The sequence below is a fragment of the Dermacentor silvarum genome, chromosome 4 (genome assembly GCF_013339745.2).
Source record: "Dermacentor silvarum isolate Dsil-2018 chromosome 4, BIME_Dsil_1.4, whole genome shotgun sequence".
In the NCBI taxonomy this organism is placed as follows: Eukaryota; Metazoa; Arthropoda; class Arachnida; order Ixodida; family Ixodidae; genus Dermacentor; species Dermacentor silvarum.
Window position 1 is genome coordinate 51,528,164 of NC_051157.2, and position 12,379 is coordinate 51,540,542.

The 12,379-nt window shown below is 45.9% G+C and overlaps 1 protein-coding gene across 1 annotated transcript in view; it reads right to left on the bottom strand.

Annotated features, from left to right (window-relative positions):
* The window catches only part of LOC119450015 (uncharacterized), a 62,447-nt gene that overhangs the window by 22,545 nt on the left and 27,523 nt on the right, over window positions 1-12,379 (bottom strand). The window contains exon 4 of the mRNA XM_037713351.2: window positions 12,027-12,143. Within this exon, the coding sequence (XP_037569279.1) occupies window positions 12,027-12,143 (117 nt within the window). The remainder of the gene's footprint in view (window positions 1-12,026; window positions 12,144-12,379) is intronic.

Genomic DNA, 12,379 nt, shown 5'->3' on the forward strand with positions numbered 1-12,379 from the left:
TTGCAATCTATAGCGATTGCACACACGATTTTCTCTAAACAAGAGGCTACTTGAGTATCAGAATGAGCTGCTTTCGAAGGTGAGTGTAGTGATTCATACCGAGGAGAAACAGTATAGGAAGACTGCGTTAAAACAAGTTGGTGTCGTTATGATATTTAAGCATGTGAAGCCCCTTCACAGAGCGGATCTTCAACAATGTGGCCGCATAAAATTTCTGGGGGCTTTTTGAGCATTACTGTCTCGCCACCTCTCTCGTAACCTCCCTGTATAGACCATCCTTAATTTATTTCATAGGCATTGCTATATTGCTAATGGGATCCCTTCATTTTCCTTTGCTTTTGACGCACTCATGCATCGTCAAACACGTCCGCAAAATCTAATTTACTTCACAAATTGGACCAAACACAGTCTATTTGACTCTGTTATGGCCGTCTGCTGAAAAAAAAAAAAAATAAACAGTTTACATATATCTAGGTTCCTCACGAAGAATGAAGACCAACCGGCTGCATGCGAGAACATCACGGCACAGTATGCTTTTGGGTTAAGGATAACAAATGTCCTTAAAGTTCTTCGTTTGCGGCAGGAAATGGAGGGTACTGCGTAAGAACTGTATTGCCTTTTTTTTTTCGCCGCTACTCACTCCGTTTTGTAATGCGTTCTCTTTCTCTTTAGTTATTAAACACTTTTTGATAGTTTACATTCAGATGATTTGACTGCTGAATTACGCGTTATTTACTATCACATTTTTAGCACCTTACCTTTGAAATTTTTTTCGCTTTATAGTATTTTCCAGTTTTATGTCTTGTCCCGGGAGGATAGGATAGGAATAAACTTTATTTGTCCAGCGGTTAAGGCTGTTGGTGCCCGGGGCTAGGCTGCCAGGGGTCCATCGCCGGAGAAAAATCTTTCGAGATCCTCGGCAATGGCCCTGGCCTGCTGGACTGCCCACTCCTGGTCCTCGGGTGCCTCGCTGAGGAGGGCGGCTTGCCATCTCTGAGACTTGATGATTGACCTATCATAGTAGTGGGTACGTGCCATAGTTGGGGATCATTTTTGCCACCATCGATCGCTACCCCTCCAGCCAGAATTCCAAGCCCCCACGTTGATTCTTCAAAAGGGCTATTTCTGTTTGTCGGGGTAAGTGTTGCCTTTTCTTTCATGATGATCATGATGCGAGAGTCAAAAAGTGAAGCCTCGCCTTTCTCTCAAATGGACCCAGTCTGCTATGTAAGCTCTCGTCGTAAGAATTTCGCCTAACCACTAGCGCTAGCAGTGATCTTCATATCGTCGGCATGCTCCTAGACCGAGAATGAGCTAGCGTGCAGCTTTCTTCGAATTTCGGGCCACTTGAAATGTCTGCTTCGAAGTAGTGACCAGGCCTTCGCGAACACGGCTGAGGCTAGACAAACCAAACAATTTACTTGGGTCACTGAGTTTATGACTATGTGTATACAGGGTGTTTCAGCGAACACTTTCAAACATTTCTAAAGGTTGCCTGTGGCAGATAGCACAATTCTAGTTCATGAGCTGGTCTACTTGAAGAGCCGGACATAACTTGCACAAAACTTGAAATGCATAATCGACTAATTAAGAAAATTCAGTAATTAAGTTTTTAACTAATTATCTTATGGCCCATATAGCAATTTACAAATTCTAGCCGTGAAGTTCGCAAGGCGGATCCACTTGGAACGAATTCTCAGGATGACACCAGTTTCGAGATATTAATTCCCGAACTTCGCGGAGAAATGCACTGGCGTTCCAGTTACTTTCTTAAAAAAGCGTCGTTTTATGCATTGAAGCACAAAATCATTCGTTCACCTCATCTATGCTTTTACCAAAGAAGCACAAAGAAGGGGCTTTAATTACCATGCGCATATCTTGGCTCCAGGGGTTTCGACATTGGATAATATAACCCGTTGCGACGTCTTGTCATATATCTGCATAATCACCGTACCACCACGCATTCACTCCGTCCGTGCTTCAGTCGTGCACAGGAATTTTGGACATTGTCGCTTCGGCTATCCGTCGAACTTGACCGCCATGGACCAGTGCAACGCAAAATGGGCAGCATAAATGATATTTCGGAGGGCCGCCCGAAATTAATAGCAACTTTCCGTTAGCAACGTCGAGAGGGTACGCCCTTCTATTAGCATGCGTATTTAAGGCACGTAGTCCTAACGTCCTAGCTACGCTATGAAAGAAATTTGGTCAGGTTAAGGACACTGCTATAACGTAGTAGGCAAGTTACGAATAAGTGCCGTAAGTATACGCACGTTACTCCAAATAAAATCACTTTTATTCCAACATCGCAATCCGAAGAATACAGATGTTGAGGGCCGTGCACTAAAAGCCACAAAACGGCTTGACGAGACCCACGGTCCCTTTCATGACCTCCTCGATGTTGCTAATTGAAAGTTGTTGAAATTCAGGCAGCCTTTTGCAATACGATTTTAAAAAGGCTGCAAGGTGAGTTACGCTGGTGCCTTGACTCGAAGTTCAACAAATGTGCCCGGCCCCATGGGCAATGTGGAAATTACCGGGGTATAGGTTAACTGGCTCACTAAGACCAACCTCTAGCAGGCTTTCACGCGCAGGTCTTCACAAGTGGGTTCGGACCCGAGTGCTAGCAGCGTTCGGCTTGCTTCTTCGTCAACCATGGCTCCTCCCTCCATGTCCTTGGTGGTCACGCTGATGTTCACGCTGCTGGCGGGGCAGGGCGGTGTACTGACCTCGGCTAGCTCCGACGGTTTGGCCGAGTGCGGACACATCTGCGGCGGCTTCGTACAGCTCATGTGCGTGGCCGAGTGCCACTGCGTTTTCTACCCAGCCAGCGACTTCGGCCTCTGCCTGCCGCTCGTATTTAACGAGACAAACCTGCCTGAAATGAGGTTCTTCTGAGAGGCCACCGGCTCTTTCCCCAAAAATGAACTTTGCATCACGACATTCTTTTGTTCTTCCTTCTTCACTCATCGTAACGCAGTTATCGTGGTTTCCGCTTCGACAACATGTCACCCTGCAGCCTTTTATGGCTGCAAAAATCAGTATAGTTGTGTTTTAATTGCGTTCTTATATATACCGGGTGTATCCTTTCTCGCGGAACATATTTAGAAAGAAAACTGTCACATCTAGGGCCCTGTCATTTTAAAAGATAGTTTACGTGGCTAGGCGCACATTAGCAGCCAGAAAAAATGTCGACACTAATTTCAGTAATGAACTAAAAAAATTAACAAATTCACGCGCAAACTCCTCTGGTAGTTGTCTAAATATGCGTAAGCATTGTGCCACCTGCTCATCTCCACGCAACCTGGTGTCATGACACTTGTTCCGGCCAGTGCAAACGACAGCGCTGCAGGCGACACGAACTGGTGCGGACATCGGCGCAAGGTGCATTGATAACGCAAGCAAAATACTGCAGGTGGCGGAGCCAGGTGCGCTGATGACATTCCGATCATCGTAAGCCGTTATCGTTCTTTAGCGCCTTGTGCAATCGTGTCGAACTGTTACGAACCGTGATCAAACAAACGACTCCGGCGGCGGCACGGACCGATCAAACGTACTCTGCATGCACGGCCGCACTGACCGTATCTTGAAAGCGATATGCAAAGCGGAGAGAAAGTGCCGACTGCTGATAGAGCTCCTCGCGCTGTGTTTTCGCCGTTTCGCGTTGAAGAGGGACGCGCGGGCCCATATCTTGAAACCGATCTGCGAAAGGGTCAGAATGCGGCGTGTGCCTTCGTTAACGCAGTGTTCTCGCCGCTTCGTTCGACTTGAAGCGACAGGCAGCACGAAGGTAAATTCGCTTTCAAGGCTCTGTCTTCGTCGTAGCACTTTTCATAGCACTTCTTGGTTTTATGTCTCGTCACGGGATCGCCTGATTCTTGATCTATCAGCTGTAGTGGGTACGTGTCATAGCTGGGGCTCGTCGCCATCACCACCCCTCCAGCCAGAATCCCAAGCGCCCACGTTGATTCTTCGAAGGTTTTATTTCCTCTTGTCGTGGTAAGTGTAGTTTCTTTTTTTTCCATTAAGTGATCACGATGTGAGCACCAAAAGGTGAAACGCTGCGCTTTTCTCAAATGAACCCAGTCTGCTATCTTAGCTCTCGTCTTAAGAATTTCGCCTAACCACTAGTACTATAGCGGTGACCTTCACATCACCGGCATGCTACTAGACCGAGCATGAGCAAGCGAGCAGCGTTCTACGAATTGCGCGACACATGAAACGCCTGCTTCGAAGTAAGAACCATGCATTCGCGAACACCGTTGAGGCGTGACAAACCATAGAATTTACAGACACGTCCAACATCTACGCGAAACCGATCCACTCGAAAATGAATACGAGTAGGAGGCTACCTGCTGACAAAAAGGAAAGAAAAGAAAGGGAGGAAGAGAGAGAGAGAGAGAGAGAAAAGGCAAAGAGAATGAGGCTCCTTTGAGCATAACACCACTGAATCCTGTTGAATTGGTGGGTTGAACGAATATACGACACGTGTCTAATTACTTATCGGAACAATGCATCCTAGAATTAATGGAACAAGATGACCAGCAATGCAGTCCAGCTTTGTCTGCACGTGCATATTGCGTGTGCAATAAGCGGCATCAGGGACTGTGTTGTAAAGCGAAACACGTGGTGGAAATATTTAGAACGCACGTCCTTGTTGGCTTTCTCTTCAGTAAAGGAGGAATGTGAAAAACGGAGGAATTTCAATATTAAGTGCCGCATTGCAGCACAACAGACCACTTGTATGATGGCTGTATTGGTTTGCATTTAAGAAAAGGCAAGACACATGTGGCGAGCGTCATGTGGTTATATTGGTGTACGTTATCTATGATTTAACCAATAAAGAACAAAAAAGCTGCTTTAATTACACTGTGGATTTCTTAAGTTCAGGAGTTGCGACATTCTTGGATTGCATAATCGCGTTGTGACGTTGCGATTTCCTCTATATTTCACCGTCCACGCACGCATGCACTTTGCTCGTGCCTCAATCGGTTCACTGGTCCATTGCTAACAACCTTTTGTACGCTTCCAAGCGCAGGTATTCACAGGCCGGTTTGATTTGACTGCTAGCAGCGTTCTGGTCGCTTCTTCGTCCACCATGGCACCTTTGTTGATGTCGTTGGTGCGGTCTCTGCTGATGGTCGTGCTGCTGGCGGCGCAGGGCGGTGTAGCGACCTCGTTGACCTCCGAAGGTCTGGTCGAGTGTGGTTACTCCTGCGGCGGCTACGTGGGGTACGCGTGCGTGGAAGAATGCCACTGCGTCTTCTACCCAGGCAGCGACTACGGCGTCTGCCTGGCGCACATGTTCAACGAGAGCTACCTGCCTTCAATGATGTTCTGAGGGGGCACCACTCTTACGCCAAAAATAAAATTTGTATCACAGCTTTCTTATGTTCTTACTTCTTCACTCATAATCACGCATTTATCCTGGTTTCAGCTTTGAATACATGTCATCCTGAGGCATTTTGACAGTGAGAGTGTCAGTAGTGTTTTAACGGGTTTCTTAGGTATATCAGGTGTTTCCTTTTTTTTTTTCGAGACATAAAAAAAATTATGGATAAGCTACGGGGCAGGCGTACATTATATCAGCGAGAAACATTTTTACATTAATTTCGGTAGTTAGCTAAAATATGTTATTTACACTTTTTGATGGTTTAAATTCAGATGGTTTGACTACTGAAGTGCGTGTTATTTACTGGCACCCTTTTAGAACCTTTACTTTGAATTTATAGTACTTTTCGATTTGATGTCTCGCATCTGGAACGCTAGATTATTGACCTAGACTATTGTCCTATAGTTGGGCATCATCATCATCGTCATCATCAGACCTCCAGCCAAAATTTCAAATACCCGCGTTGATTCTCCGAAGGGGTTATTTCCGCTTGTCGTGGTAAGTGTTGCTTTTAAAACGGAACTTTCTTTCCCAACTCACCCGTATACTTTTCTGACCGTTGCTGAAAGATAGGTTTAATAAACTTACCAGAACATATCAAATCAACAGAGGTCAGCGATTCGTGACAGTGAAATGACATGAGACATGAGAACAGAGAGTTCTTAAAAGCTACTAATACAAATGAACATAACTGCAAATAGTCCATATTGCATACAACAGTTTAAAGGATAGTCGCAGGAATAAAATGTCCATGGCCGGGCACTAACAGAAGTTTCAAGGACTGTCAATGAAGAAAGCCGTCGCGAACACAAAAGTGGCATGCAATACACACGTCTGACTAATAGTGCAGCATGGGCAATGGCACACGATCGTTCCTAATTAGCACAAAGCGTGTAGACCAACGTCGAAGAAACTCTGTTTCCCCGAGAACCACAAGTTCACTGTTTAAATATTAAATGAGACGTGCACGCAGCCGCAACAGCAAGTGGTACATGGCTCCTTGTGGTCGTGCTCTGAAAGCTGCAGAACCACGCTCTTTCCAGATTACGAATAGCCCAACAGACAAGAGTAAGTTAATAAACTGATTCCGTGCCCTGCTGCGTGCATTGAGCGACCTGAGAACATAGGGCTCAAAAGACGCCAGAAAGTTGGTGCGACTACACAACTGAATGTCTGACTATGGCTGCTCGCTGACTGGTTGTTGCTTGCTGTCTTGACCAGTAACTCACACGCAGAACAGCACTAGTATACCACCTTTACTACTCTTATAAGATATCCATGCTGATGGCTTTGTTTTCTGCGGAATAAATTGTGATAAAACAAATGACACTTAAATATCCTCATTGCAACAAATATGCGCCATCAAGAGCACATTTTTTAATAGAGGAAACCTTTCTATGCCTACTCTCCTAACCGTTACGCCACAATCGCACGTATAGTTCTATCGTGCCAACGCCAACTACAGCTGTTTGATATGATCGTCGCTTCTCCATGATGATGATTTCATACTGTGGCGCATAACCACGACGGGGGATTGACCAAGAAGCGGGGAGTAGGGCATTTGAAATAAATAAGAAGAAATGAAGAAATACAAGCCAATGTAAGAGTCGTCACATTGCGTAGAACTAGTGCGCGAGAATACATGCGCGCGCGCCAGTTTCCTTTATGCCAAAAACGCAGGAATGAAACGGGCACGTTTATAGATAAATGTGCCCGTTTCATTCCTGCGTTAATGAGATGCTACAGCATCTCATTAACCCTCTACCACGTGGTATGGCGGCGCACAAGCAACCCGAAGACACCACAAGTACAGAAACCACCAGAAGACCAGTGGGAGGTCTCTGCAGATGTGCTGCAGGACCCTGAGAACCAGTTTCGGCTGGTGGACAGGGCCAGACTGTAGGCAGAGAGCCTCGATTTCCCGGAATAAGGAGGCCCCCAACTTAAAGCAGCGTGCGCCTGGTTGTCAAAATTATGATTATTCAATCCATGCAACAACTTTACGGAAGCTGCTCTTCATATAGATTCGAAAATGTGCGTTGAATCTGCATAATGTTTTTTTTTATGGTGATCATGAAAAAAGCTCGAGAACAAGTTAAGGACCGCACAAAGAGCGATGGAACAAAAAATGTTAGGCCTAACGTTAAGAGACAGGAAGAGAGCGGTGTGGATCAGAGGGCAAACGGGGATAGCCGATATTCTAGTTGACATTAAGACGCAGAAATGGAGCTGGGCAGGCCATGTAATGCGTAGGTGGACCATTAGAGTTACAGAATGGATACCAAGAGAAGGGAAGCGCAGTCGAGGACTGCAGAAAACTAGGTGGGGTGATGAAGTTAGGAAATTTGCAGGCGCAAGTTGGAATCAGCTAGCGCAAGACAGGGGTAATTGGAGATCACAGGGAGAGGCCTTCGTCCTGCAGTGGACATAAATATAGGATCATGATGATGATGATGAAGCATTGCGCGCTTCTCTCAATGAACCCAGTCCATTAGCTCTCGTAGTAGGAATTTCGCCTAACCACTAGCACTAGCGTCGACCTTCATATCGCCGGCATGCTCCTAGACCGAGCATGAGCAACGTGCCGCATTGTAGAAATTGCGAGACACTTAAAACGTCTGCTTCGAAGTAGTGACCATGCTCTCGCGAATACCGATGAAGCGTGACTAACCAAGGAATTTGCAGGAGTGTTCTACACCTACATGAAACCTATCGTCCCGAAAATGGAAATGAGTAGGCGCTTACCTGTCGACAAAAAAAGAAAGAAAAGAAGGAGAGAGAGAGTTAGAAGGCACAGAGGAAGAGGCTGCTTGGAGCATAACACCGAATCCGGCCGACTTGTAGTGTTCAGCGAATGTACGCAGAAGATACGTATCGAATTACTTGGAAGAATGCATCTTAGAATTCATCGAACAAGAGGACCAGAAATGTAATCCAGCTTTGTTTTCGTGTGCATATCACGTGAACATTTAAAAGCATTTAGGGTGGTGTTAGAAAGCGAAAAAAAAAAAAAGAAAAACGTGTCGGTGATGTTTAGAACGCACGTGGTCTTTGGTTTTTTTTTTTCAGTTCTGGAAAACGAAAGAGGAAACGAAATTCAATACTAAGGTTTCGCCCTAAATGAGAATGTGGATGCACTCGCAGTAGCGCGCCATAATGGTCCAGCAATTCCTATTTAACCAACGTCGGCGTTCATCTCCACGGCGCGATTAAGAAAATTTGCTACTGCAAATACCTTTGCCAAATCTTCATTGTGTGCCTTTGATTTGCCACACACAAATTTTCCTTGGAACAATCGGTGGTGCTGTACTAGTCGGCCTGAAGTATCGATTACGATACCACGTTGACGAGTCCCCCTTCTGAACATTTATACCTTCTCAGGTTTGTTCTGGCTTTATCACCTTGTATCTGTTTTGGTGTTAGAGTGAATCTTTACGACATTTCTTTTTAGCATGTCGCCGGCTTCCTATTCAAGGAAAAATATATTTAGAGGAACCCTTCCGAAAACTTGGCTTGAATTTGACTCTTCCGGTGGTCTTTTTATTTGGTGCTACTGAACTCCATTTTAGCTACAAGAATGTTTGTGACGCTTTTTTTTTTCATTTTTCATTCCGAGACAAAGAGAATTTTATGTTACATTTCTCTTTTTCCTTTTTGTTGTGTTCGCATATTTATTTATTGTATTATTTAGTTACTATAGACTTCATATTTGTAGCAGTTAACATTTTATTTCGCTATTACAAGTTAAATTGTTTTAAATTATTTTCCTAACTTAAAAAGAAAAAAAAGTTCTCAACCCTTGTACCACTCGATTCATTGCCTTTCCTCCAGAGTGGGGTGCGTCATTTAACTGAGGAACAACCAACCAACCAAATCTCGAATCGCCGCAGAAGAGGCCACTTGTCTGTGGGCGAGATCGGATTGCATTCGTCGTACCAGAGCAAGGCACCTGACGGTCAGAGCCTTATTGGATCGTATATTCGTTTACCTTATCTAAGATTTTACCAAATAAGCACAAAGAAAGTGCTCCAAATTATCGTACGCGTTCCTTGGCTCCAGGAGTTTCGATGTTAGTGGATCATCGCGTCTTATATCTACATTTCATCGCGCAGCCAAACATGCCGTGGTCCAATGTCCGTGCTTCAATGGCTCACTGAGCCACCGCGAATAACGTCTTCTACGCTTTCACGCGCAGGTCTTAAAAGAGGATTTGATCCGACTGGCTCGCTTCTTCGTCTACCATGCCGCATTCCTTGGTGTCGTCGGTGCGCTGTCTGCTGATGGTCACGCTGCTGGTGGTGCAGGGCGGTGTAGTGACCTCGTTTACCTCCAACGGTCTGTCCCAGTGTGGTGAGAGCTGCGGTGGCGTCGCGGGGATCATGTGCGTGGCCGAGTGCCGCTGCTTCTTCCACCATGCCAGCGACTACGGCGTCTGCCGTCCGTTCAATTACAACGAGACCCACCTTCCTGAAATAAGCTCCTGAGGGGGGTTACTGCTCTTTACTTAAAGAGTAAACCTTCTACCACGACATTCTTTCGTTCTTCCTTCTTCACTAATTATAACGCATTTCTCGCGGTTTCCGCTTTGAATGCATGTAATCCTGCGACATGCTATGAGGCAGAAAGTCAGTAGTTGTGTTTTACAGCGGAGTTGTTAGCCTCTAGTTGGTCGGGATATTTCAGGGCGTGCTCACCCCCCCCCCCCCCCCCCAAAAAAAAAAAAAAAAAAAAAAAAAACGGCTGCTGGGAAAGGGGTTTGTGTTTGAGTTTCCGCGTAACAGAATTACGTTTTCTCGTATATTAAAATTATAGTCCCATGCTAAAATGTCTGTAGGTTGTGTGTAAGTCTTACTTTACCAATTTTCTGACGAATATTACTTTGAGAAATTCGATTGCTTCAATAACGCACTTGCGCTAGGCTGAGAGTCTGCAAGAAAGAGGATGTATGCTGTGCTAACGGTGCCGGCACCTAGCGGCCGCGGCCGCTCAAATAGTCATCAAAAGGCAGCCAGAAAAGGGCTTTGTCTTTCAACTTCCGCGTAACAGATTTATATTTTCTCAAATATTCGAATAACAATCCGAATCTAACGTTTCTGCAGCTTGTGTGTAAGTCGTACTTTACGCATTTCCTGAAGCAATTTAGTTTTAAACTTTAATTTACTTCTATAAGGCGCTTGCGCTTGGCGGAAGGCCTAGAAGAATCAGGAATGTACAACGCTGCACTTCCGCACTCGCGCGTGCGCGCGTGACAAACTTACGTCGCTTGTGGTGGTGGTGCTTGTGTAACGTCGTCTAACGTCAGTTGCAGTGGTGGCATACTTGTCTAACGTACGCACCAGCCTCGCTGTATCACAGGGTCAAATGGACGAGAATTTTTTTTTTTACGTACCGCGGCTACTCTGCGACTATGACCTTCTAATGAGCAAGGAGGAGCGGCGGAAAATCAGCCTGCGAAACTCTTTGACTGTAGCATCTCGCGCGATAGCAGATGTCGTTGTCGGCCCCCAAACGTCTCGATTTCGAGGCACGTAATCGCTAATGTGTCATCACTTCATCCTGCGGCGTAACAGTCGTTTGCTGCTGTAGATCTCGTCTTTGCGTAGATCTCGTTGAATTATTTTCACTAAATGTTGATACCTCGAATTTTCTTTCGTAATTATTTGGGTTATACGAAGTATCTTACAATATCTTGTAAGTTCTTATTGTCTTATGTAATCAAGAAACCAAGCGTTTCTTGACGGCATATACACGAATTTATTTATTTATTTATTTATTTATTTATTTATTTATTTATTTATTTATTTATTTATTTAATACTGCGATAGCAACTCTACAGACGTTCGAGGCACGTTCACGTCGTCGCCGTTGGCGCTGGCGCCGTCGCCGCCGTGCTGTAACGCTATCGATTTCACATGCTTCGCTAACGCGCGTATGGTTAGAGGGTCTTCAGAGGGATGCGAAAGGGTGTTTGTCGGCATAAACGACTAAGCAAAGTTGGACGCACTGTCAACGTTCCGCCCAATCGGCTCGGTGGCGGAGGCGGCACGGCGTTTTCTACCTTCCGCCGCTGGCATGACCGTTGTGCGCACGCGTTCAATTCCTGCTGTCGTAATCTAATATTTCGCTGGGTGCTAATAACGCCGACCGTTGGTGTCCTCTTGTGCATCCTCGAGATGTGCCGCCTCCAAACGCCACTGGCGAAGCTCATCCCGCCAACGTTGTGAGATGCCTGGTAGCTGCCAGCTAGGGCGCTGTTCTGCCAGCGCGCTGTTCTGCCCGCGCGCTGTTCTGCCCAGCAGCAATTGCTTTCTGTGCTACGTCGCGCCGACATGTCGCAACTTCGTATAGTTAGACCACAGTCCGAGGAGGTCGAGAGCAAAGCTATATCGTGTTATCACTGTCAATGCGATTGAAGGGGGTTTTGCCCCTTTGGGCGAAATTGCCAAAAGCTTATCAACAATTAAATAATTAAATGAATTAATTCATTCACAGAGACCACGAAATGTCCCTCTTTCGTTTTACACGCGGAACTTTCAAGGTAATTACGCAAATTCTACGTTGTGTATAAAGGCACCGTATGTACAGCAAAACGCGCTATGCGAATAGGAAACGTGGTCTGCGTCCCGATACGCACCATGTCAGGCACCATGCGGACGTTCTTGTCGCCAGCCCGGAGCAGCAGCTGCAAGGGCACGATGGCCGCGCCTGTCGGCCGGGCGCTCAGCACGTGAATGGGCAGCTGGCCCTTGGGCTGCAGAGCACGGGAACTTCGTCAATAAAGGGGATTTGGGATGGAACATTACCAAGACGTACGCCACGTTATCTAAATGAAAGCGACGGCACTTAGTCCCGCTGCTTTCAAACATTTACATGAGATCAATAACGCGCTCACGTGAGCACGACAGCATGCTCTGCAGCCATGGTGTTCACATAAGCGCGGCATTTCTTCTCGTGCATCAAATTCCTCTTACAGCTAGGAATTGCTTT